The sequence below is a fragment of the Cynocephalus volans genome, chromosome 11 (genome assembly GCF_027409185.1).
Source record: "Cynocephalus volans isolate mCynVol1 chromosome 11, mCynVol1.pri, whole genome shotgun sequence".
In the NCBI taxonomy this organism is placed as follows: Eukaryota; Metazoa; Chordata; class Mammalia; order Dermoptera; family Cynocephalidae; genus Cynocephalus; species Cynocephalus volans.
The window spans coordinates 62,300,950-62,325,548 of NC_084470.1; the positions used below are offsets into that span (position 1 = coordinate 62,300,950).

General features: G+C 57.8%; 3 protein-coding genes across 4 annotated transcripts in view; 2 read left to right on the plus strand and 1 right to left on the minus strand.

The window, feature by feature from the left end:
* The window catches only part of STAB1 (stabilin 1), a 27,146-nt gene extending 18,072 nt beyond the window's left edge, over window positions 1-9,074 (plus strand). The window contains exons 37-69 of the mRNA XM_063113751.1: window positions 61-144; window positions 693-888; window positions 1,008-1,103; window positions 1,193-1,238; window positions 1,338-1,414; window positions 1,633-1,758; window positions 1,968-2,041; window positions 2,195-2,269; window positions 2,521-2,643; window positions 2,899-2,946; window positions 3,136-3,213; window positions 3,325-3,471; window positions 3,880-4,020; window positions 4,123-4,182; window positions 4,614-4,790; window positions 4,873-4,959; window positions 5,070-5,219; window positions 5,320-5,376; window positions 5,468-5,669; window positions 6,048-6,197; window positions 6,277-6,381; window positions 6,530-6,637; window positions 6,724-6,917; window positions 6,997-7,141; window positions 7,228-7,361; window positions 7,448-7,613; window positions 7,696-7,805; window positions 7,887-8,006; window positions 8,092-8,241; window positions 8,308-8,412; window positions 8,501-8,647; window positions 8,736-8,852; window positions 8,932-9,074. Of these exons, the coding sequence (XP_062969821.1) occupies window positions 61-144; window positions 693-888; window positions 1,008-1,103; window positions 1,193-1,238; window positions 1,338-1,414; window positions 1,633-1,758; window positions 1,968-2,041; window positions 2,195-2,269; window positions 2,521-2,643; window positions 2,899-2,946; window positions 3,136-3,213; window positions 3,325-3,471; window positions 3,880-4,020; window positions 4,123-4,182; window positions 4,614-4,790; window positions 4,873-4,959; window positions 5,070-5,219; window positions 5,320-5,376; window positions 5,468-5,669; window positions 6,048-6,197; window positions 6,277-6,381; window positions 6,530-6,637; window positions 6,724-6,917; window positions 6,997-7,141; window positions 7,228-7,361; window positions 7,448-7,613; window positions 7,696-7,805; window positions 7,887-8,006; window positions 8,092-8,241; window positions 8,308-8,412; window positions 8,501-8,647; window positions 8,736-8,852; window positions 8,932-8,988 (3,852 nt within the window). The 3' untranslated portion in view covers window positions 8,989-9,074. The remainder of the gene's footprint in view (window positions 1-60; window positions 145-692; window positions 889-1,007; window positions 1,104-1,192; window positions 1,239-1,337; window positions 1,415-1,632; window positions 1,759-1,967; window positions 2,042-2,194; window positions 2,270-2,520; window positions 2,644-2,898; window positions 2,947-3,135; window positions 3,214-3,324; window positions 3,472-3,879; window positions 4,021-4,122; window positions 4,183-4,613; window positions 4,791-4,872; window positions 4,960-5,069; window positions 5,220-5,319; window positions 5,377-5,467; window positions 5,670-6,047; window positions 6,198-6,276; window positions 6,382-6,529; window positions 6,638-6,723; window positions 6,918-6,996; window positions 7,142-7,227; window positions 7,362-7,447; window positions 7,614-7,695; window positions 7,806-7,886; window positions 8,007-8,091; window positions 8,242-8,307; window positions 8,413-8,500; window positions 8,648-8,735; window positions 8,853-8,931) is intronic.
* On the minus strand, window positions 9,034-15,551 carry NT5DC2 (5'-nucleotidase domain containing 2). Its single transcript, XM_063113752.1, has 14 exons — window positions 15,519-15,551; window positions 13,638-13,822; window positions 13,346-13,420; window positions 13,076-13,131; window positions 12,887-12,980; window positions 12,541-12,669; window positions 12,369-12,429; window positions 12,183-12,285; window positions 11,964-12,065; window positions 11,644-11,725; window positions 9,837-9,923; window positions 9,608-9,748; window positions 9,456-9,520; window positions 9,034-9,374 (listed from the first exon to the last, which is right to left on the minus strand). Exons 4-14 carry the CDS (start codon window positions 13,120-13,122, stop codon window positions 9,113-9,115), a joined length of 1,173 nt encoding a protein of 390 aa, XP_062969822.1. The 5' UTR covers window positions 13,123-13,131; window positions 13,346-13,420; window positions 13,638-13,822; window positions 15,519-15,551; the 3' UTR covers window positions 9,034-9,112.
* Window positions 15,552-20,801: 5,250 nt separating this feature from the next.
* Window positions 20,802-24,054, plus strand: LOC134391307 (ubiquinol-cytochrome c reductase complex assembly factor 5). Of its 2 annotated transcripts, none has more exons than XR_010024935.1 (2): window positions 20,802-20,974; window positions 23,950-24,054. XR_010024935.1 is itself a non-coding variant. In XM_063115323.1 (2 exons), exons 1-2 carry the CDS (start codon window positions 20,957-20,959, stop codon window positions 24,039-24,041), a joined length of 243 nt encoding a protein of 80 aa, XP_062971393.1. In that variant the 5' UTR covers window positions 20,802-20,956; the 3' UTR covers window positions 24,042-24,054. The 2 variants fall into 2 exon arrangements, 1 of the variants encoding a protein (XP_062971393.1); XM_063115323.1 differs by having other exon boundaries at window positions 20,802-21,107.
* Window positions 24,055-24,599: the final 545 nt, after the last annotated feature.

The following is a 24,599-nucleotide window of genomic DNA, read 5'->3' on the forward strand; positions in this document are numbered from 1 at the left end:
TGTCTCCCCATTCACTGCCCAAGCCACTGGCTGACACATCCTGACTGTCCCCATTTCCAGAACACACCCAGGAAGAGCTGTGTCTACCGATCTGGCTTCTCGTTCTCCCTGGGCTGCTCTTACACATGTGCCAAGAAAATCCAGGTTTGCCCTGAAGTTCCCCATCCCCAAGTCTTTGGCCGGAGAGAAGGAGGTGGGAGTGGGGCCCAGGGAAGGAGCTGGATTGGATTTCAAGAGCAGAGGCTCTTGAAGTCTGGGACTACGGTGAGGTCAGTGAAGCAAGGCCAGGAGGAAGGGGAGGGAAGAGAGATCAGAGTCAGAGGGCTAGTGTTTGTCCCTGTGTCTACTTCCCTGGGGAGTGGGGCTGAGGAGAGGGATAAAGAGGCTCATTCCAGAGCTGGCACCATCAACCAAGTCCCACGGGCAGTAAATGGGCTGGGCTCTGCTCCGCACTGTGGGATCTGGGTGCAGCCCTTCCCTGTTTGAGCCTCAGTTTTCCCACCCCTGCCATGGTTGTAGAAGGCATTCTCCATGCCCCTTTCAGTTCTGACCTTCTACCTGTTGCTGGGTCTGGGTTCCAAGTTGCTTCGTTCAATGGCTCCATGGCCCCAAGATGCTCCCACCCCCACCATGTTTCCCTTGCCCTGACATCTGTCCTGGCCTGTACCGGGTCTCTCCCTCCCTCTCCGCAGGTGCTCGACTGCTGTTCCGGCTTCTTTGGCACACTGTGTGAGCCGTGCCCAGGGGGTCTTGGTGGTGTGTGCTCAGGCCACGGGCAGTGCCAGGACAGGCTCCTGGGCAGTGGGGAGTGCCACTGTAATGAGGGCTTCCATGGAACAGCCTGTGAGATGTGTGAGCTGGGCCGCTATGGGCCCAACTGCACTGGAGGTGAGGACTGGGAGGGGCAGGATGGTAGGCATCCTGGCCGAGGACAGCAGGCTGGAGACCCCAGCAGGGGCAGGATGGAGGCACTGGGTAACTCCTGTCCTCCCTTGTCCCACTCACAGTGTGTGACTGTGCTCACGGGCTGTGCCAGGAGGGGCTGCAAGGGGACGGAAGCTGTGTCTGTAACGTGGGCTGGCAGGGCCTCCACTGTGACCAGAGTGAGTGGGTCCCAAGGGAGAGGGGGCGAATGATTACTGGGGAGGCAGTTCCTGGGTCTGAATGACCAGAACCATTCTCCTACCACTAGAAATAATTGGCCCTCAGTGCCCCAAGAAGTGCGACCCCAATGCCAAGTGAGTGAGCCCAGCCTGGGGCAGGTGGGCAAGTGGGGGCGGGTGATGTTGGGGCAGGGGCTGGGGAGGCATAAACTGAGCTTCTACCATCCTTCTCAGCTGCATACAGGACTTGGCTGGAGCCTCCACCTGTGTCTGTGCTGCGGGATACTCGGGCAATGGCACCTACTGCTCAGGTCTAGCCACATGGGTGCCCCAGGCCCCTCCTTGAAATTTTTGGGTGGTTGTCCCCACAGAGCCCCCTCAAATTCTTCTAGGTCCAGCCTCTATCACTGTCCCATCTTAGGCCTTACTCTTCCCTCTGGCCTTTTCCTGTCTCTCATACCCTCCTCTCCTGCCCCCACCCCTGTCCTGTGCCTGTTCTTCACAACTCTCTGGGACCATCTACCCCTAGAGGTGAACCCTTGTGCCCATAGCCATGGGGGCTGCTCCCCCTATGCTAACTGCACCAAGGTGGCACCTGGGCAGCGGACATGCACCTGCCAGGATGGCTACATGGGCGACGGGGAACTGTGCCAAGGTGAGGCTGGGACCCCCATCCCGGGTGCATTTGGAGCTAGGGGTCTGGCTTCAGTGGTCCAAGTCAGACTAGGAGAGGCTAAGGGGCACACTGGGTATGGGGACTGGGTGTGCAGAGAGAGGAGGGGATGAGTACTTGAGGGTACAGATGGATAGATGCATGAAGGGGTTGCTGAGGGCCAGTCCTCATCCCAGCGTCTCTTCCCACAGAAATTAACAGCTGTCTCATACGCCACGGAGGGTGCCACATTCACGCCGAGTGCATCCCCATAGACCCCCTGCAGGTCTGCATGGCAGGATTGGATATTGGACTGTGCCATTCACCCTAGGGTGGGGCCTCCCCTCAGACCAGGCCCCAGGAGGGGGGTGAACCTTCTATCCAGGGTTCTGGCCAGCTCTTGGCTCCCAGCAGCCCCACTGATCAAGATTTGGGACAGGTCTCCTGCAGCTGCCGCAAGGGTTACAGTGGGGATGGCATCCGGACGTGTGAGCTCCTGGACCCCTGCTCCCAGGTCAGGTCCCTAGTCCCACCCTATTTCACAGAGAGAGGGAATTGAGGCAGGAACCAGCCCTCCTTATCCCCAGCAGGGTCCTAAGGCCCTCTGAAGGGTGGGTCACCCTCCCCCAAGCTCCAGTCTGGCTGATGAGTAGGAAATAAGGCTTTGGGGTTGGACAGGGAACTTCATGGCCCCTTTCCCAGGGCTGGGTGGGATAGAGGAGTCCTGGAAGCCACTGTTGCCTCCCTCTCCTCTCCCTGCCTCAGAACAATGGAGGCTGCAGCCCCTATGCTGTGTGCAAAAGCACGGGGGATGGCGAGAGGACATGCACCTGTGACACAGCCCACACCGTGGGAGACGGCTTCACCTGCCGTGCCCGACTCAGCCTGGTAATGATGCCCAAGTCTAATCCCTGACCTGGTGTTGGTTATGCCCCATGGGCCTGACCCATGATCTTGGCTAAGACCCCAGACTTGATTCTGATCCTGGCTCTGACCATGACCCTGTGCCTGACCTCAGCTGTGACCCATGAAACTAATCCTGACCCCAGCTCAGAACCCCCTGGCTTTCTTTTCCTCATCTCTGCTTTGGCCCTGAATGGGGGTCACCCCAAATCTGAGCTGATCCTCGCACCCCACCCCCAGGAGCTCCTTCGAGACAAGCAGGCCTCATTCTTCAGCCTTTTCCACGTGGTGAGTGACCAGCCTGGGCCTCGGTGACTTGCAGGTCCCACCTCTCTCTGAGCCTCTATTTTCCTATCTGTTCAGAGGGTTGGCTGGTCTGTTCTCTCAGAGCCCAAGTCTTTTCTGTAAGATCCGTGGAAGCCCCAGTTGGTCCCAGGTTGCCCCCCTTCCACTGAAGCTGTTCTTCCTGGCCCCCAGGAATACAAGGAGCTCAAGGGTGATGGGCCTTTCACAGTCTTCCTTCCGCAAGCAGATCTAATGACCAATCTGTCGCAGGTACGCAGCCCCCGGAGTGAGGCTGGGGAGGGATGGGCAGTCTGGTGGTGGGCACTGCCTAGGCAGAGGTGGCAGTCAGGGGTTCTTACTATGCTCACGACTCCGCTCCAGGAAGAGCTGGCCCGGATTCGCGCACATCACCAGCTGGTGTTTCGCTACCACGTGGTCGGCTGCCGGCGGCTGCTGAGCCAGGAGCTGCTGGACCAGGGGTATGCCACGGCGCTCTCGGGGCACCCGCTGCGCTTCAGCGAGAGGGAGGTGAGCCCGGTCCCCGCCCCCACGCGTTTAAAACTCTCTCACCTACCCCTACCCCACGGCCAGGGGGCGCTTCAAGGAGAGGGAGGTAAGTCCGGCCCCTGGACCCCGCCCATAACCTGGGAACCGCCCACTACCGTGGGCCCGCCCCGGGGCCCAGGACTCCGGAGCTTAGCCCGCGGCACCGCTCTCAGCCGTCCCACGCCTTTGCTTGCTTCTCTAAGAGGGACGTGAATCCCGCCCCTGCCTTGACTCCGCCCCAGTCCCCGCCCAACTCCTGCTTTGGTCCTGAACCCGGGACTGTGCCCCCAAGATGCTCCCAGCCCAGGCTCCGCCCCCGCCTCCCGCCCCATCCATATCTTCCCAGCACCCTACCAATCGGCTTCCCTCAACCCCGGGCCCCGCCCCCAGGGCAACATATACCTCAATGACTTCGCCCGGGTGGTGAGCAGCGACCACGAGGCTGTGAACGGCGTCCTGCACTTCATCGACCGTGTCCTGCTGCCGCCCGACGTGCTACACTGGGAGCCCGACACTGCCCCGATCCCGCGGGTATGACCTGGGCACGGGCCTCGGAGCTGGAAGGCAGGAAGGTGAGGGCCTGGGATCCTCCCTTCCCGCCTGGCCTCGCTGCTCCTAAATTCCTTTTTCCAGAGAAACGTCACGGCCGCCGCCGAAAGCTTCGGTTACAAGATCTTCAGCGGCCTTGTGAAGGTACTGCTCCCGTGTGTGAGCTTGTCAGCGTGCATATGTGCACGTGTAAGTGTACGGAACGCTGTGTGTGCTTACCTGTCCGTGCACACCCACCTATGTGCAAACCTGTCCCCCATGTGAGTGAGCACATCTGTGTGAACTCACGTGTGCATAGGCCGTTTGTCTGCATGAGGCTCCCAGTGTGAGCACAGGGTTTGCTTATGTGTGCTTGCATAACTGACAACAGTGTGCTCTGTTAAGGTGTGTGCAAGTCTGTGTGTGTGAACTTACCCTTGCAGGTGTGCCCACATATGTCTGCCTGGGATGGCTACAGATTAGTGTGGTCAGTGGGAACGCTACCTGGGTCTCTGGAACCCCTTCCTGGTTTCTGCCTTCTAGCTTCCAGCCTTTGTCTGGGCTGTGACTGCCACACCCCTGCTCCACCCCACCAGGTGGCTGGCCTCCTGCCCCTCTTTCGAGATGCATCCCATAGGCCCCTCACAATGCTGTGGCCTACAGACTCTGCCCTGCAAGCCCTGCCTCCCGATCGCCAGGCCTGGTTGTACCATGAGGACCACCGTGACAAGCTGACAGCCATTCTTCGGGGCCATGTGATCCGCAATATTGAGGTGGGTGCACCCCCAGATCTGGTCCCCACTGCCTGCAACTTAGCTTGCCTACCCGGCTCCAACCATGGCTCCATCTGCTCAGGCCTTAGCATCTGACCTGCCCAACCTGGGCCCACTCCGAACCATGCATGGGACTCCCATCTCCTTCTCCTGCAGCCGCACCCGGCCCGTGAGTGTGGGAAGAGGGCTTGGATAAGGGAAGCAGGAGGCAGGGGCTCTGGCAGTGGTGGGCTGCAGTGCACCTCTGATCCCCATGTATCCTACATTTTCCCCCTGCAGGGTGAGCTCATGGTGGGTGAGGATGAGGCCCGCATTGTGCAGCGACACCTGCCCTTTCAGGGTGGCCTGGCTTATGGCATCGACCAGCTGCTGGAGCCACCTGGCCTTGGTGCCCGCTGTGATCTCTTTGAGAAAAGGCCACTGTGGCTGGTGAGAGGCACCATAGACTGGAAGTGGATGGGCAGGGGCCCAAGCCCACCTGTCCTGTCCATCCACATGACCTTGCTCTGTTGGCCTCCATCCCTTCCAGAAGATTTGCAGCATCTGCGGGTTGGAGCCTCCATGTCCTGAGGGATCACGGGAGCAGGTAAAGGACTGGGGGCTGGTGCGGGGGAGGGGGCGGGACACAAGGGGCCACCAAGCTCAGGCTGTCTGTGGCTTGACTTCTCTTGACCCAGGGCAGCCCTGAGGCCTGCTGGCGCTACTACTCTAAGTTCTGGACGTCCCCTCCTCTGCACTCCTTGGCACTACGTAGCATCTGGGGCCGGCCCAGCCTCTGGGGGCAGCCCCAAGGTCTGGGCAGGGGCTGCTACCGCAACTGTGTCACCACCACCTGGAAGCCCAGCTGCTGCCCTGGTCACTATGGCAGTGAGTGCCAAGGTGAGCCTCCTGAGGTTGCAGATACTGCTTGGCTCCTCTGGCCTGCAAGATAGCTGAGGGCACAAGCTCTAGCCATTGTCTCTGAAAAAGCGTATTGGGGAGCTCTGGGGCCAGGAAGATGTGGGTGGTGAGTAGATTTTACTTGACGGAATGCTTGAAGAGGCAGAGTGGGTGTGTATATGATGCAGAACCTGGTGGGTAGTGCTGGGGGTCTGGAGGGTTCACAGCAGCATGGGGACAGGGGTGGACTGGTGCTTCTGGAAGAGCATTGGCTGCCACTGGGTGGGGGACAGATGGCAGGGCTGGGCTGGGGGCACATGTATGGGGGTCCTGATGAGAGCCCTGGCCCCACCTCACTTCTCCCACCCTATCCCCTAGCTTGCCCTGGAGGCCCCAGCAGCCCCTGTAGTAACCATGGTGTGTGCCAGGACGGCATGAGCGGCAGTGGGCAGTGTAGATGTCATTCGGGTTTTGCCGGGACTGCCTGTGAACTCTGTGTGCCTGGTGCCTTTGGACCCAAATGCCAAGGTGGGCCGCCCTGCCCCCCTACCTCAATTCCCTTGGCCCTTATGTGCCAGTCTTTATCGTCCTGCCTGTCTTCCCCTAGCCTGCCGCTGCACCACCCATGGCCGCTGTGATGAGGGCCTTGGGGGCTCTGGCTCCTGCTTCTGTGATGAAGGCTGGACTGGGCCACGCTGTGAGGTGCAGCTGGGTGAGTGGCCCTCATGCTTGTGCCCAACCCTGCACACTTGTATACACTTGCACACACTCAGGTGGATGCACTGAGGGTGGGTGGGACAGATGGAAGCCAGGAGAGCAGCTACTAACCTGGTTATGTGGGGATGGGCCCTGGGGGACAGAGCTGCAGCCTGTGTGTCTGCCACCTTGTGCACCCCAGGCCATGTGCCGTGTGGGCAACAGCTGCGAGTGCAGCCTGGGCTATGAAGGGGATGGCCGTGTGTGCACAGGTAAGTAGGTGGGTAGGGATATGGATGTGGGAGGGCTCCCATTCCCCTCCACTCACCTAGTCCAACCATTCCCTCCCTATCCCCAGTGGTGGACCTGTGCCAGGATGGGCATGGTGTCTGCAGCGAGCATGCCAACTGCAGCCAGGTAGGCACAGTGGTCACCTGTGCCTGCCTTCCTGACTATGAGGGCGATGGCTGGAGCTGCCGGGCTCGCAACCCCTGCGCAGACAGCCACCGTGGGGGCTGCAGTGAGCATGCTGACTGCCTGAGCATCGGTCCGGTGAGAAAAGCAGCTGGGTGGGAGGCTCCCATCCTGGCTTCCCAGCTCTGAAGGGCACTCATTGCTCTTCCTGCCTCAGAACATGCGGCGCTGTGAGTGCCATGCAGGCTACGTGGGTGATGGACTACAGTGTCTGGAGGAGCCCGAGCCACCTGTGGACCGCTGCCTGGGCCAGCCACCACCCTGCCATGTGGACGCTGTGTGTGTGGATCTGCACTTCCAGGGTACGCTCCCCTGCCCACTCCCAGTGGCGCTGGCCACCTTATCACTTGGCGCTGGCCACCTGACTATGCACCTCTCCTTTCTGCAGAGAAACGGGCTGGTGTCTTCCACCTCCAGGCCACCAGTGGCCCTTATGGCCTGAACTTCTCAGAGGCAGAGGCGGCATGTGGAGCCCAGGGAGCTGTCCTTGCTTCACTCCCTCAGCTCTCTGCTGCCCAGCAGGTGTGTGGGCCCGGCAGTCAGAGCCAAGCCCATGGGGGCCCCTCAAGTTGGGCCTTGGGTCTCAGCATTCCCTCCTGCCCCTACAGCTGGGCTTCCACCTGTGCCTCGTGGGCTGGCTGGCCAATGGCTCTGCTGCCCACCCCGTCGTTTTTCCTGCGGCAGACTGTGGTGATGGTCAGGTGGGTGTAGTCAGCAAAGGAGTCCGTGAGAACCTCTCGGAGCGCTGGGATGCCTACTGCTACCGAGTGCAAGGTGCGTCCACCCCACCAAGCTCTGTTTCCTGGCTCCGCCCCTTGCTACCAATCCACCAAGCCACTGCCTGCCTTTCCTGCAGACGTGGTCTGCGGATGCCGAGACGGCTTCGTGGGTGATGGGATCAGTGTGTGCAACGGAAAGCTGCTCGATGTGCTGGCTGCCACTGCCAACTTCTCCACCTTTTATGGGGTGTGCAGGGATTCAGCCTTGGGGGGTGGGTGTGTGGGGCAGAAGGTTCCTACTCATGGTCCCGTCTCCCGACTCACCCAGATGCTGCTGGGCTATGCCAATGCCACCCAGAGGGGTCTTGACTTCCTGGACTTCCTAGATGACGAGCTTACCTACAAGACACTCTTTGTCCCTGTCAATGAAGGCTTTGTGGACAACATGGTAACTAGAAGGGACATGGGCAGAGCAGGCCCCAAAGATGCTCTCTCTGGCTGGCCCAGGCCAACAGGCCTTGCTCTGCCCACAGACGCTGACTGGCCCAGACCTGGAGTTACATGCCTCCAACACCACCTTCCTGAGCACCAACATCAGCCAGGGGGCCTTGATCCCTGCCCACTCAGGACTCAGCCTTGTCATCAGTGACACGGGCCCTGACAATAGTTCTAGGGCCCCTGTGGTGAGTAGCTGTTCCCCTACCCTGCTGGTCCCAGCCTTCACTGGGCTGACTCTGGTCTCCCTGTAGGCCCCAGGGGCAGTTGTGGTTAGCTGCGTCATCACGTGGGACATTGTGGCCTTCAATGGCATCATCCATGCTCTGGCCAGCCCCCTGCTGGCACCCCCACAGCCTGTGAGTTGGGGGAAAAGGGGGTGAGGCAGAGCTTCTAGGGCTGAGGGGGCCGTTCTGGTCGGGTCCTTGACATGCTGCTTTTTTGCAGCAGGTGGTGCTGGCACCTGAAGTCCCACCTGTGGCAGCAGGTGCAGGGGCTGTGGTAGCTGCTGGAGCGCTGCTGGGCCTTGTGGCGGGAGTCCTCTACCTCCGTGCCCGAGGCAAACCCACAGGCTTTGGTTTCTCCACCTTCCGGGTAGGGTTGGGTTGAGGGACTAGTGGGGGTGGGCAGGGTCCTTCCATTTTGCTTGAGGCCACTCACCACTCATCCCTCTGGCTCCCAGGCGGAAAGTGATGCTGATGACGACTTCTCCCCATGGCAAGGAGGGACCAGCCCAACCCTGGTCTCTGTCCCCAACCCCATCTTTGGCAGCCACGATGCCTTTTGTGAGCCCTTTGACGTGAGTGTGGGGGTGTGGGGAATGTGAAAGTGGGCCTAGGGCCCTTCTTGGCCTGCCACCAACAGCCGTCCTCTCTCAGGACTCGCTCCTGGAGGAGGACTTCCCTGACACCCAGAGGATCCTGGCAGTCAAGTGATGTGGCTGAGGCTGAAGCAGAGACACGTGCAGGAAGGAGGCCACTTTTATTGCTTGCCCAGACAGATGCCCAGCGTGGACAGGGTGGGAGGGGCTGGGACCTGTCCCAGACAATAAAGGTGCCCTCAGCGGATGTGGGCCATGTCACCGAGGAAGGGTGTCTTCATGCAGCCAGTGCACAGCTGGTCCATCCAGAGGGGTGCCTCATGCTGCAGGGGCGTGCGGCGTGGGTAGAAAGTGAAGTCCACGCGGTAGTTGAGCAGGCAGCTGAGGGAGGCCATGTAGAGGTCGGAGAAGCGCACGAGGCGCCTTGAGAAGTAGGTAGGGTTGTGGAAGGTGCGGAAGATGCTCCCAAACTGAGCATTGAATAGGGCCTTCGTGATGCACCTGGGTAGGGAGACAAGGGCGCTCGAGGGGTGGGTACAGGAGGGGCTGGTCCAGGGCCCCTGCTCTGTTCCACCTGCTCACCTCAGCTCCTGCCGCTCCTTCATCCAGGCAGCCAGCACCTGCCGTGACTCTGCATCCTGATAGGTCTGGGGGTGACACAGTGCATGCTGGGTGTGTGTGCAGGGAGGCTGCAGCCCTGGCCCCTCCCTGTGGGGCGCCCCCCACCGCCACACCTGCATTCGCTCCAGCAGCCCTGTGAGCGCCTGCTGCCATGTCAGCGAGTGCATGTACTGCTCTGTGTTGATGATGCGGATCTCGCGCTCCAGCTCGGGGATGATGGCACCCGTGCGCCAGCCATGCCGCAGCATAATGTCCTGGTGGGTGGAGTGGCGGGACTGGACTCAGTATCAGCTGGTAGGGCTCCCTCCCCGTTCCCCTGCAGCCCAGTCCTGCCCCCCTCACCGCCAGGTCACTGTAGAGGTGATCTCCGAAGTAGAGCACGCGGGGTCCGCGCCATTCTGTCAGGCGCAGGAAGTCAAACAGGTTTCCCTGGGGAGAGGAGAGGGAACACTGCTGAGCCAAGTGTGCTCCCATGGGGCTGCTGGAGCCAGGCCTCATTTTCTACCAGTCCTCCCAAATCCCCAGAGGCAGCTCAAACCCAGCCGGATGCTGGGCTGCCCTTTCCCGTGGCCTTGCTCTCCCCCAACCCTGGGCTCTGGCCCTTGCCACTTACCCCTCCCACTTAGAAAGGGGGGCTCTGCCTGCTGCAGGAACATCTTCTGTAGGCCTGGCATGGTGCCCTGTGCCTCAAGGACCTCCCCTCCCTTTGGCCTTGCACCCACCCCAGGCTTGGGATCATGTTCCTGTGAGAAACAAACTGCTGGGAAGGCCCCACAGCCCTAAAGCAAGGAGACCCGGAAGTCCCTGCTGGCCTCCCCAGCCTCTGCCCAAAGGGACCCAGCAGGCCAATGGTAGACCTCACTGGGAACCATCTGCTTCTGCTCCAAAGCTGGAGAAAGATGGAAAACCTGAAGCCAGGTCCAAACATAACTGGGGAAGCTCTCGGGGGAACAGGAACAGGGGGCCAGATCAGGAAGCGCAGCAGCCACAGTGGCGGGAGCCGCACCCCAGCAGCGAGAAGCAAAGCACAGCACACAGAGTAGTCTGTACAGCCAGGAGCCTCAGAGAGATGGAAACCATGGGGAAGCAGGTGGTTGTGGAAGAACTTTAACTGTAGAAATAAACTCAAGTGCAGAGGCTGAGGAGGGAGGTATGTGTGGGTGAAACGCTGAGGACATGTCCGCTGGCCCAAGAGAAAGAATCTTGAGGGGCAGCAGACCGGGAGAGGGCAGAGAAAGATGTGGACCTTGAGAGGCTACTGAGAACCAAGCAGGAGCCAACACACACAGCATAAGGACACTTCAGAACACCAGGCTGAAAGCAGCCAATGAAGATGAAGTCACATGTTTCCCACAAAGGTGTGTGACCCTCCTCACCTGCGGCCAGATGCCAGGACAAAGGACCTGAGGGGCTGTGGAGAGTTGGGGTGCTGCAGGGCAGGAAGGGTGGGAGTACGCCTGCAGGCCAGGCCTGGGCACTGGGCACCCCACTGCTGTTCCTTGTAGCTACTCTCCCAGCCAACTGCTTCCTCCTCCCCCAGCCCCAAGGCCTCTGGAACCCTCACCCCTAAGACCCAGCTCAGCCAGGATTTCCACATTCCAGGCAGGGCCAAATGCCTTAATCCCCTGTTGCTTACAGCCACCCAATCCCCAGTCCAGCACCAGGTCCCCTTCTCATCTTCCCAGCCAGGCAGGAAGGGGGGTTTCTCCTCAGAGTGCCCATGAGCTGCCCCACAGGCCCAGACTTGTTCTGACTGCAGCAGAGTATTCAGCCCCAACTAACGACAGTTCCATTTGTTAGGCACTTAGCAATTGCTGGCCATTCTAAGGACCTTCCGCAACCCAAGTAGGGAGTATTATATGTCTTTTGCAGATGAGGACGGCAAGGCGGGGCCAGGCTCTCCCTGCTGTTGAGCAGTGGAGTTGGAATTCAAACCCAGGCAGCTTGACCCAGAGGCCAAGCTCTTGACACCTCCGAGACTTGCTCAGTGACAGCCATGCACTGGTGGCCCTTGGCTCCAGCCCCACAGTGTGAGGCTGATCAGGGCTGTGTCGCTGTGCTGCTTCCTCAGATGCTGCCCCTGCACAGCTCAGGGCCTTGGTTAGGTCCTGTGCCCCTGCCATGTGCTGCTCCCATAGATGGCCCTCACCTGCCGGTAGATCTTGCCCTTTTCCAGGCGGGTGATACGGTCCCACTGGAGCGAGCCCTTCTCGTCAAGTTTTCTGAAAGGCCTGGGTGAGAGTGAAGGACTTGATTTGACCTGCGGCAGGGCCACGTGCTGGCTACCTGCCCCCTCCTCTGTAAAGGTCCACCTGCTCAAGTGGGCCACATGCTCACAAAGGGGTGTCCTCACCCCAAGCACAGAGGGTGGTGAGCAAAGGCCAGGCTGGCCTAGTGCCCTAGTCCCCTTATCGGGGGTAGGGCTCTATTCCCCTTCCCTGGCCCTGCCGACTCCTGCCGAGCCCATACTTGCGCCGGTCGGTGAAAAAGCTGGGCTTGTCTGCCTGGACGATGACCACATCAAAGAGCTGGCGCCAATCGGGACCCACCATGTGCCGCATCCCCTTGTCCCTGTGCAGAGGTGGTACAGGCGGCAGGTGGTCTGAGGGCAGCTCTGACCTGCCCACCCTGCCCAGGGCCTGGCCCAGCCCTGCCTTGTCCCCGCTTCTACAGCGGGGCTGGACTCACACAAAGCTGAAAGGACTGTTGGTGATGAGGAACAGCTGTTTCCCATGGGCCACCAGGCGGCTCAGGACAGCAAAGGTTTCGTCCCCTCTCAGGATGTACTTCTCTGATGGGAGAAGATGGGTTTGTGAGGGCCAGCCTTGCCACCCCGCTCAGGCAGGCCGCGGCAGGGCTGCTGTCCACCCTTACCCATGTCCTGCTCAATCCACTGGTACATGAGGCCCTTCACGTGCACATCTCGAATGGCGTCCTGGGGGCAGTGGCGGGACAGTGAGGGGCAGTGGTGACCCAGGAGGGCCTGCCCTGTTGTGGCTGGACTTCCCCTTCCCTGCCATCTGAGGGACAGACCCAGCATCCTCACCGTCACGTCCTTGTAGAGATGTGCTTGGTCAAACTCCAGGCCATGGCCCAGGAAGTGGTCCACTACGCAGGAGAGCAGTGCCATCTCCGGCAGTGAGAAGATGTCCATGAACTGCTTGATGGAGGGGCCCTGTGGAGGGGACCACTATCTCAGCAACCCCTTTGGCCCCACCACCCCCAGTGCTGGAGACCAGTGACTCCAGATCTGCCTTAGGACACCGGTAGGGGGTGCAGCCTGTGGGTCAGGGCTGGCCACTGGGCTGTAGGCACTGCCTCCCAGGGAGCCAGCATCCACAGAGAGAGCACCAACCTAGGCTGCCCTGGGCAGCAGTGTATGGAGAGAGTACCTTGCCATAGAAGCCACTCATCTGGTACAGGGGGATGTGCTGGGTACCCCCATACAGGTCAATCACCTCCTCGTCTGGCACAGGCTGGAGGCCCCTGAGCAGTTGCACAGATACCATCAGTCTAAGGTGGTCCTGAGCCCAGGCAGCAGCATAGGGTGGGGGCGGGGGCAGGGCAGAGTCAGCACTGACCTGTAGGCTGTCCCCAGCTGCACATAATGGAAGGCATCAATCTTCATTAGAAGGCTCTGTGGGTACCGGGGGTAGGATGGGTGGTAAGGAAGTAGTTTTGCCATTGGCCCTGAGCCAGCCTCTTCCAGCCCCCACGCCAAAGCCTCAATTGGACAATACCAAGGGGTGGACAGATGAAGAGACCCTCCTCTAGAGGTGAGGGGGCCCAAGGAAGTAGCCCCTTTACACATCCAGTCCGGAGGGTCGGGGAGTCAGTGTCCAGTCACTCACCTTCTGAATGTCGTAGTGGAGGCCACGGATGGCGAAACTGGGGTCATAATCATACTTCCGAATCCCTTCAGGGTACTGTTGGGGGTAAGTGGGCCAGGCCTAAGCCAGTGGCACTGACAGACATGCTGGCTGGGCAACCACCTCAGGGAATCAATCCAGCCACCTCCCCAGGGTAGCTGCAGGCCAGGGGAGCTCCGTGACTTAGCCCTGGGCTTAGGCCAACCTGGGCCCTGCTCACCTCCAGGGCTTGGACATAGGGGCTGGCATGGGCCCCCTGCCTGGCTAGCCTCACCTTGTAGTGCTCAATCAGGATGTCACGGGCAGCACTGAAGATTTCAGGGTGCAGTGCATCTGCATACTGGGCCAGTGTGTAGTCGTAGTCAAAGCCGTAGACCTCAACATCACGTAGACTGATCTCGTTGTTGGCGTAGATGGCGGCGGGGTTCAGGAGACTGCAGACCTCGGGGGGCAGGAGGTCTAGATGAAGGAGATGCAAGGAGGCAGTATGATGGAGGTGATGAACTTGGCAGCAGCAAGTGGTTTCTGAGCACTTTATGGGTGCCCAGCCCTGCAGGCCTCATGAAACACGCTTGAAGGCAACTCTTTACCCAGTGCTGCAGATGGTCAAACTGAGGCTCAGAAAGGTCACGTGGTTGGGGTAAGGCAGAGGTGGCAATGGGCTGAGCCCATGGCTGGAGCTCCTCCTCATGAGTCCCCCACAGTTGCACTGGGTTATACTGCCTGTGTTACACCTGCAACCCGCCAGGAACACCCAGCCTGTGCCTGGTCCAGGCTCTCAGCACTGAGCCTCATCAGACATACGGCTGTGCTTGAACCCTGCCAGCTCCCCACTGGCAGGCAGGTGTTCACTGCTCCACTGTCTGGCCCCAGCACAGCTGCTCCTACAATGCGAATCCTCTTCCTAGCTCAAAATTCATTCAGGAGCACCACTGACTGGCCCCTGTGCAAGAATAACTCCTCTGCTCCTCTCTCAGCTGCCCAGCCCTGACGACTTGCCTCATCTCCCAACCTCCTTGGGGCTATGTGAGAGCGAAGCATCTGGGGACTGAGCACTCCAACCCAGAGGGTGCTGGTTCTGCCTTGGACAGACTAGGGGGCTGAGACGCATGGATGCTGCCTTTCTACCTCTAGAGTCAGGGATGGGGCTCAGGAATATTAGTGGGGTGGGGAGCCCCTTTACCGCTTAGGCTGCCAGCTCTGAGCACCTGCTGCAGCCTAGGGAGCGAGGCCTGTCTAATCGGATTTCAGCTGCCTGCCAGCCACGTAATGACATTTGCTGACTCTAGTCAGGGAACATTGCTAATTACGACAGGAGGGACAGAAGGGAGGTGTGATGTTGTGTTCTGGGCCATTACCCAGGCTGCTTCCAAGATGAGGTTGAGGGGCCCCAGGTTCACCTGCCTTGGTTTCCCCATATGTACAACGGAGAAGGTGGATGGGAAAGATGTGATGGAAAGGGCATGGGCTTTGAGGCCAGCCAGACCAGATCAGGCCCTCTCTCTTACGACTTTAGGAATGATATCTCAGCTCTTGGGCCTGTTTCCTTGTCTCTAAAGGAGGAATAAAATCATACCAACCTACAGAATTACTAAGAAGGTCATATAGAAGGTGCTGCTCTGTGCAGCAAACATATGCTGGATTAAATGAGTGATGTGCCTCTGGAACCCATGAGCTCCCTGTCCCTGATATCCCTGTGTCATTCCAGGAGCATGGGTTGCAGGGAAAGGGGAACAGACAGGACTAGGTAAACAAGGCACTGCCTCGCAGGGGCCCCAAGTCCAAGTCTCCAGGGAATCCTTGTCTCAGACACAACCAGTCCTGACTACAGAGCAGAATCCCTTGGCCTTGCAGTGTGCCTGCAGTTGCTGCACTCAAGAGGAACACACCTTGCTGAGGTGCTCCCATGCCCAGAGCATTTGCCTTGGAGGTTCCTTGGGAACACTGGGTTCTGCCCCCACCCCTTTCCTTTAGAGCCAAGTGCAAGGTGTGGGTGAGGAAACAAGTGTGTCTGCTTCCTCGGTGGCCCCAGGCTAGCACAGAGCAGCTGCTCCCCAGATTCGTGGGTGTGTACAGTTTACTTCACCTGGATGCATGCATGTGAGACACGGACAACTGCAGCCCTCTAGGGAGCTGTTTCTGAGACAAAACTCACCTGGTGGCACTAGGACCCTGGGCCTCTGCTGCTCACCTCACTGGGCCTCATCCTCCCCATGGCCCTGATTTCCTGGGTACCAATTGTGACTATGACTCTTGGTACAGTGTCCAGAAGCCCCCCAGGGTGGCAGGGGTCTGCTTGGCAGTGCAGTTCCTTGCTGGCACAGAGTTCTGGCCAAGTCCGGGCCTTCGCCTCTGCTCTTGAGTATGTTCCCAGGGACAGACAATCCTTCCAGGAACAAAGTATCCCACAGGGCCTGGCCTCCGGACCCAATTTCTGGACTGAGAAAACCATACTTCTGGGGCCATAGGGTCCCACTCCCCTCCACAGGGCTGTGGTGGTACATAGGGCCGGCCAGGTGAGGATATGCCCCCACCCCACACTGGCCTGCCAAGTTCACAGTCTCACTGTCCAAGCCCCTACTCTCCTTCGTCCTCTTCAGCCCCCAGCTCCCACACCTGCCCCGGGCTCCAGGTTCCAGGGCCAACTCCTCTCTGGCAGCCATGAGACGCACTTGTGGGTCTCTTACAGGCTCGTCTGGTTCAACCCTTACTCCAGTCCTGTGAGGTAGTCACACTTATTCCTCCATTGTCCACATGGGGAAACTGGGGCTCAGGGAGGTGAAGCCACCCAGCAGTAGGCAACAGAGTTGAGATCTGCATTCAGGTCTCTCCCACCTGCCTTAATCATTCTGTCCCTTGCCTAGCCTTCCAACGTTACCACACTGAGGCCAGGTGGGGCGGGGGTCCTGCTGCACTGCTCTCAGGACCGAGGGGCTGGCCTGAGGCCTGGCTCCTTGGTAAAATCTGGCAAAGATAGCTCCCTGGCTATCTTTGTCCGTAGCCATTAGCCCAAAGTCTACCTCAATTCCCAGAAAACCCAGACAGATGGGGAGAGTCAGGACCCAGATGTGAAGTTGGCTCATCCTGGTGCTCATCATGGCACCTTGGTGGAAATGACCTTGTCTGCTACACAACAAGAGGAGCTTAGAGGGTCTGTGAAGATCTGAAGATGCAGGTGGGTCCTGGAAGATGATGCCCAGTAGATGCCCCCTGCTTCTCCCCTCCACCTCCAAGGCAGGGTTCTTGGGCCACTCACAGAGGGTCTTCTACAGGCCCAGATCAAAGACTTTTCCTTACATAACACCTCAAGCCTGCCCTCCACAGAGACAAATTCAACCCAGGACCCCAAGGGCTGGCAGAGGCTCAAGGGCTTCAAAACAACCATTCTTCAGGGACCTAACTACCCTGCCTTCAGCTTGTCAAGAAGCGAATCTCAGCCACCTGCCAGTCCCCAAGTCTCCATACAGCAGGAGTGGCAGCCCCTGTCCAGTCAGTTGGAATCTTCCAGACAGGGTTACTCTGTCTTATCAAACAATGAAAGTCACATCACCTCTGGGAGTTCCTGCAGAAGCTCCCCTGCCCCTTCTTGGCCTTCCAAGTCAGAGTGACAGAGGCCCCAGGATTGTGTTTTATGCCTGAGAACACTGAGAATCCAAGAAGGTAAGGTTTCCTAAGGGTCACCCAGCTGGTGAGTAATAGGGCCATGACCCAAACCACATCTATCTGCTGCAGAGGCAGGGCCCCTCTAGACCCACCCGGACAAGTGGACATGTCCAGTATTCTCAGCTCTCCCGCCTCACCAGTGCACCCCTGCTTGCCCTCTCTGAGAGGAGGCCTCAGGCCTCACCAGCCCGTTTTGCAGCGGGAGAGGATGGGACGGTTGAGTGCCCTGTGCAGCCTTGGCCAAGGCTGTAGCAACCCTTCTGGATTCCAGGGGACCGGGCTGACTTGGTCTCGTTTCTCCAAAGCCTTTGCCTCCCGGGCTGAGTGCGCCAGACCTACGGGGCGAGATCAAGAGGTGCCTGAAAAGTCCAGCCGGTGTCCGCTTAGGTAGGGCCGACGCTAGGAGCCCGTTCCGGCGGCCAGCGCCGCTCACTGGCTTTGTCCACAGCATTCCCGCCCCAACTAAGGGCCGGCGGAGAACAAGGGGTTGGGGGCATTTCCGCCACGGCCTCCCGGAGGGCGGGACCCCGGAGGAAGATGGCAGGGGCCCCGCACTGTGGCGGCCGCTCCAGAAGCCCCGAACTCCTTTAGATCGAGCCGGGGAACAAACCTTCCGCCCGCCGCCGGGCATCGGGGCGCCCAGAGGCCCCCAGGATCACCCGCCGGAGTGTCTCCCGATAAGCCGCCCGTTCCAGGGCTCCAGTCATCCCCACGGAGCGCTTCCCCCGAGGAGCGGCGCCCGGGAAGGCTCGGGGGCGGTGCCCTGGTGCTCGGTCAGTCCGTCGCGCGGGAGACACCCCGGGCGATCGTCCCACCCCGGTTCACCCACCGTGCACCAGTCTCCGCATGTCCTGGTAACGAGCCCACAGGTGCGCGCTGAGCTCCGCGCCGCCAGTGGGCGCCGGGCCGGGCGCGGAGCGCGGGGCGCCGGGGCAGTGGGCGCCGGGACCCGGGGGGCCGCAGCCTGGGCAGGAGGACGAGGCGGCTCGCGGCCCGTCGTGGCCTCCGCACAGCAGCCAGCGCCGAGCGGCCGCCCGCAGCCCGGCACCCGCCATGCCCACTGTGCGCCGCCCCGCAGCCCTCGGCCCGCCGCCCAGCCCACCGCCCTCCGACTACGCGCCCGCCACGGTGGCCGCGTGCTCCCCACGGCGGCTGGCCAATGGGCGCGGCGCGCGGAGCCCGGCCGGCCAATGGGCGCGCCACTCGGCCCCGGGGGCGGGAGGTGCCGGGACGAGGCGGGGCGCGGCGGGCTGCCCGGCCCCCACCCCCAGTCCTTAGCACGACGGGGAAGGACTCTGCGCCCCACTTCGGTCGTCACGGCAGCGATGGCGGCTCCTCTTGTCCCCCGCCAGGGAAGTCGGAGGGCCTGAGAGTTGTGGTCCCCGCGAGGTTCCGGACCGCCAAGGCGCGGAGGAAAGCGGGCTGGAGCGCGGCCGGTCCACGCCGGCCCCGGGTCCTCCCGCCCCTCGGGTCTTCCCGCCCCTGCTCCCTGCCTTTGAGTCCTCCTGACCCCAGATCCTCTGCTCCCTTCCCCTAGTCCCCGGGCCCTGCTGCCCGGGGGTTCTGTCCCCCTTTCCAGCCCCTGACGGACTGTCTGCTGGCCACAGCCCGGACGCTTCCCTCGTTTATCTGGCAAATAAAGAGCCCTTTCGGCTAACTCCCTGGTGCCAGGCCCACGCCTGGTGAGACCGCGGGACCTGCAGGGGTAGCCTCTTTCTGCCTCCTGGTACCCAACACAGGTGACCTCTTCTAACTCGGAGCAGGGCGACTGGGTCGTGCGCTGCAAGGCGAGGGGTCACTGTGTCCACCTGGTTCTGACCATAGCAAATGTCCGTACCGACTCGCCCAACTCTTCGCTCCTGGCACAGTCCCCTCCAGATGTGATGGTGTCTTCTAGCAATGCTGCCAGACTTACCAACGAAATTCCTCTTTCCTGCTCGAAACCACTCTCCACCCGCATTTCTTCGACTCAAGAGATCCCTTTTCTGAGCCCGCATATATGAGGCCGTGCACTGGGCCCCGAAGAGGCCGACTCAGCACCCGTGAACCCTGTCTGCGGGAAGCCGTCCGGGTGGGTTCACGTTCCCCGGGGTGGCCTCACTGGGTTTAAGGGTGTGTGTACATTCGAAACTCCACTGCACCTTGGCTGAGGACCTACACTGTGCCGGAACCTGGGCCAAGAGCTGGCAAGGATAGAGGCCACGGGGGGGGGGGGGCGTGAGTGGCCGAGCCCCCGAAGGCCGCAGTGAGCTCGGTAGCCCTGGGGACCTGGCCACACGTGAACCTCCACCAGGCTAGTGGACACTCTTCATCGTCCAGCCCTCAGAGCCACCGAGAGAAACGGGAGCGAGCGCCAACAAGCGTGTGTCAGGCTCGGGTGGAGTCAACCCAGAGGAGTTGGAGGAGGAGGAGGCGGAGGCCTCCCGGCTGGGCCGGCTCTCCAGGGCCAGGGAAGTTGTACAGACGGCAGCTCCGCCCGCTCATGGCCAGCCCTATGACCTTTTCACGGCGCCTGCTGACTCTCACTTTTTTCCAGTCTGTTTTTTTGGGTATTTTGTGTCCACATCACCAAACCCTCTTATTGGTTCTAAGCTTTAATTTGATTTTCTTAGATTGTCTATTAGTTGTCTCCATTCTAAAAGCTGTGTCTCCAGTTATTATTTTAGCCTTAGGTAATGGGGGTGAGAACCCCTTGCAGATATCTTCAAGGGCACAGTGAGGCAGCTTGAGAAGATACAATGACAGTGAAGGCTCTGGAGTCAGAGCTCTACTTCTACCTGGCTTAATCTTTCTCTCTCTCTCTCTCTCTCTCTCTTTTTTTTTTTTTTTGGTGGCTGGCCTGTACAGGAATCCGAACCCATTCCCTTGGTGGTGTAGGGCTGCGCTCTAACCACTGGGTAACCGGTCAGCCCTAGTCTCTTAATTTGTCAATTAAGGGAATACAGTGCATGCAAAGAATGTGAAGAAAAAGCGAGGGCTTAGTAAATCATTATCATCATCATCAATGTTACAACTGATGTTAAATGATCAGTTACTATGCTCCACGTGTTGTGTTCAATGCTTCATTCCTATTATCTCGCTAAATCCTCACAGCATCAGAGAAAGGCCCCAATTTTACAGGTTAGGGAATTGGGCACAGACTGGCTAAGGGAGTATCTGTCGGACAGGGATGTGGTTTGATAACAGAGCCCATGGTCTTTAACCATCGTGCTCTTCTGCGGCATAAAAAGCACGTACAGGTGCCTCTATAACGGTAAGTGCCCTTTACAGGATAGCCTTTATTAATTTTAGAGTTCTTTGTCAAAAGACACTTACTCATACCTTTGTTGTGATAATATAAAGTCTAGTTTTCAACAATGCCTATCAAATTCTGTTTAGAAGTTTATCAACAATCACGTCCCCGAAATAAACGCAAGGCGTCGCGTAACTGCATTATAAAGTCTGGTGCAGTTCACGATTAGTCCATCAGAGAGGGTCGTCACTTCTCCCAGGGTACTAGGAAAAAAGATGGCGGTGGCGGAGTAGGGGGCCCGGCAGCCAGCACTGAGCCTTGGCCTGCACTGGAGCGGCCCGGCGGCGGGGCGGGGCCGACGCCAAGCGGAAGGCCCCGCCCCCTTGGACCACCCCGTCTCCAGAGCCGTGGCGCCTGCGCCAGCTCGTTTATGCCCGGCTTGGCCTCACGGAGCACGCGCGCTTCATAGTACTCTGATTGGCGAATCTGCGCGACCAGCCGCATTCTGATTGGCGGAGCCTCTCCCATTCCTGGCCCGGAGGTCCCCAAGCTCTGCACCCGCCTAGCTGTGGCGCAGGGTTGCGGTAGCTACTTGGACAGGTTGCTGAACTCGAGGACGGGTGGGCAGTCTCGACTACATCCGGGCGCTCCAGTCACGCCTAGTTCCGCGGTGCCCCTTTCCACGACCTCGGCCGAGCATGTTCTCCAGGGCCCAGGTGAGGCGGGTTCTGCAGCGGGTGCCCGGGAAGCAGCGACTCGGCATCTACAGGTTCCTGCCCTTCTTTTTTGTCCTGGGAGGAACAATGGAGTGGATCATGATTAAAGTGCGCGTGGGCCAGGAAACTTTCTGTAAGTGGGAGTGCAGCGGACTCCGTTTCATTTCAGGAAGGCACGAGGCGGCAGGGATCCGTTTTCCTAGGGGGTATTCTTAAGAGTGCAGACCGCTCGTTCTTCTCAGAGCACTGAGCTGTTTTTTACCCTTGCCGGAAGGGCAAGTGCTGTTCCATTTGCTTAGCAGTCGAGACCGGCCCGGCTGTCCTATAAGCGGGCACATTGGTGTGCAGCCCAGCGACCTTCCCCGCAATTTGAGGAGAGGGCACGTGCCTCCAGTCCTCTCAAGCCTACCCTTCACCCATGCTGGTGACATTGTTTGGGCCTAAGGAATAGACTTGCTCACAGCAACCGTAGAAGGGGGTGGATCCTGAGGATTCATGAAAACTCCGGACAGCTGTCCAGTCCTCTTTGGACTCTTCATTCCAAAGCCTGGAGGGAGCTGATCTGCCTAGCTAAGACAACTACCACTGTCTTTACAGGGCAGTCATTGGCACCAGGTCTTTGGGTCAGATGCCCCAGCACTCTGAAAGAATGCCTGGCATCACTTTGCTGAGGACTAACTCTGGACAGGCCAGTTCCTCTTTCAGGAGGACTTCTCCAACCCCTAGGCCCTATCTGCTTTGCCCCTCTTCTGAAACACTTTATCACTTGTGAACTGCCAACCCTCATTTTTTTTATTGTTACATTAGTGCTTCCTCTAGATAGTCCATCAATCCATTCAATATTTAATGAGCAACCGTGAAAGGATATAATGAACAAGGCAGAAGATCCCCCACTCTAGAAGAGCTCTAATGGGAAAGACAGATCATAAAGACCATGACCATTAAGTGTGATCAGTGCTGTCAGGGAGAAGTGGGAGGAGCACAGGAGTCTTGGATAGGCACCTCAACTGGACTAGATGGTGCAGGGAAAGCTTCCGGAAGCAGTTACCATAGTAAGGTAGGACCTGGTTGATTCTGTGTGACCCAGGTGAAAGGAAGGTTTATGGAGTTGAAAGCATCTTCATGGCAGTGGTGAGAACAGATATGGGGGCCTTGTATGCTGTGTGTTTGAGGGACTGAAGCAGATGAACAGAGTGAGGAGTAAAGTGGCTAGAGAGGTGCCTGCAGGGCCACAAAGGGATTGGAGAACTGAGAATGTATCCCCAGGACTGAAGAGTTTTAAGCAGTGGATTAACCCATGTGGAGAATGGATCCTTGTAGAGAAGAGATTGGCAGGAACACTTACACTGTCTGCCTGTCCAGATTTGAGATGGTAGCCTGGTTTAGTTTGGGGGCAGAGGGATTCCAAAAAGCGGGTGGAGTTGAGAGACACCCAGCAATACTGACAGGGCTTGGTGATTGAGCGGACTCAGGAGATAAGCAGTGGAGGTTTCTGGCGGAACAGCTGTGGCGAGGTGCAGAACACAGGCAGGGCCATCCTTGACTCCATTTGGGACAGGCTGAGGTGGAGATGGTTATACAGATCTGAAGCTCAGGAGGCAGATATGGGCAAAAATTTGGATTTGTGGACCATTCACAAGCAAATTGTGATATAAGTCAGTCAAACCCCAACATTTTAAGGGTGACTGAGAGTGTCTAGAGAGGCAGGGAGGGAAACTAGGAAAGACTGTTATGACAGGAAGTTAAAGAAGCCCGACACTGTGAAGAGGAGGTAAACTTTGCCCCCAGGAGACTGGAGAATATGCAAATATTGATCAGAAAGGAGAGGGTGGAGAGAGGCTGGAGATCTTGACCTGTGAGAAAGTGGGAGATGATGGGATCTGAGGTGGGTGGCAGAAGTAGCCCTTGGAAATTAGCTGGAACAGTTCTTTAATGACGACTTTTCTCCGTGAAAGAAGAGTTCATGGCCATTTGGGGGTGAGTGAAGAAGGGTGAAGTTCATGGCTGAGGAAGCAGGATTGTCAGGCATTACAGTGGAGCCTGTTAGAGGCATCAGTTGGCCCTACTGTGCATCAAAGCACAGAGAATTAATCTGTGGTTGGTTGGGGTTTTGAGGGTGTGTCAAGAAGTTAAGATACTGACAAGATTGTGAAGGAATTTCATTTGATTTGGCAGGAAGAGAAAACAGGAGGGGCATGGGGAACAAGTTGGTGAGGTCCAGGGACAGGAGGGCCAGAAAGGTAGCAGAAGTAGAAGTCCTAGCAGAATTCCTTCAGAGGAGCACTGCAAGTGACTGGAGAAGCCAGGGAGGTGAAGAAGGCTGGCCCTTCATTCCCATGGGTCATAGTGGTGCCTGGAGAGAAGGTATAGGACAGGTGAGAGGAGCCTGAGCTAGAGGCCAGCGTTTTCAGTGATGGAAAGAAGGTGTCAAGGCAGAGAAGATGGTGACAGTGAAAACTTGAAGGAAGAGGACTTTTTACCTGAGGGTGGAGAATCTAGTCTGGAAAAGCAGCAGCCGAGAACGAAGAAACTGACCTCCTTTCCCCACCCTGAGACTTTTGGGTGTGGGTGAAGGAGCAGCAGAGAGCTACAGGGCAAAAAGTGCCAGGTTTTTGTTAAGGATGATTTGAGAGAGCACAATAGAAATTGTGGGGGAGAAGGAAGTGAGGGAAGCCTTAAAACATTGTTAAGAGGTGTGCTAGGACATGAACTATCTTTGAAGACACTTTCACCCTATAAAGTTCTTCACTTTATAGGGTGAAAATAAAGTATGAAAATAAAGTCTAGAACTCCATCAGCATCATTCTCATTCAACTCATTTTGTTTTCAATTGTTTATTTTGTCATTGAGTAAACATTCATGTTGAGATTCAGAAATAGGTGAGAGACCTAGACTATTGGTTGAATTACTCAGATGTGATTATTTTTAATTCCTTAGTCTCTTAGAAATCTAAGCAAACTTTTTGTTTAATACAGATGATGTCTACCGTAGAAAAGCCTCAGAAAGACAATATCAGAGAAGGCTGGAAGATGCATCAGAGACTGAACTTCAGCAGACAATAAAGTGAATATGAATTTTCACTACTGGTTTCAGCTCCTTTAAAAACTTACTTTTCAGATTTCTTTTTCTGACACAGCTTGTCCTTTAGCAGCTGCAAAGTATTGCAAAAACTGCCTTTACAAAGAGTTTTTATAGTTTTGCAGTCTTTACTTGAATACTTCCCAAGTGACAGCACTTGTGGGAAAATTATTTCCTCCTAATACACCCACTCAATGAATCTAGCCCATGAAATATTTCTTAAACAATTCAAAGATTAGGATACTTTTCAGTGCAGTCTGAATTATTTGTGAAACCCTTTGTTTTTAGGCAACAAATGATAACCTTATTTGCTTTTTTGCAGAATTAAATCATGGATGTAAAAGTAAAAATCTCCCTCACATGGTCACTTAAACCAGGATAATTGCGCAGATTACATTTCTGCCAGCTACCAATTATAAACTTGCTAGGATGGTGGGAATTCCTGACTGACTATACATTATTCTTGCTAGTGCTCTTGTGAAAAGAAGCCCATCCCTTGTCTGACTCCACTAACATACAAGGGCTGGACCTCCTTGAGGACTGTGGT

Bases quoted from the DNA above. Each gene is read 5' to 3' on its own strand.
- LOC134391307 (XM_063115323.1), top strand. From the start codon at position 20,957: ATGTTCTCCAGGGCCCAGGTGAGGCGGGTTCTGCAGCGGGTGCCCGGG. The intron at 21,108-23,949 runs GTAAGTGGGAGT...TGTTTAATACAG, and splicing joins CGTGGGCCAGGAAACTTTCT to ATGATGTCTACCGTAGAAAA.
- NT5DC2 (XM_063113752.1), bottom strand. From the start codon at position 13,122: ATGAAGATTGATGCCTTCCATTATGTGCAGCTGGGGACAGCCTACAG. The intron at 12,430-12,540 runs GTGAGGATGCTG...CACTGCCCCCAG, and splicing joins ATCTCTACAAGGACGTGACG to GACGCCATTCGAGATGTGCA. The intron at 9,749-9,836 runs GTGAGGGGGGCA...TCCACCCACCAG, and splicing joins ACCTCTACAGTGACCTGGCG to GACATTATGCTGCGGCATGG.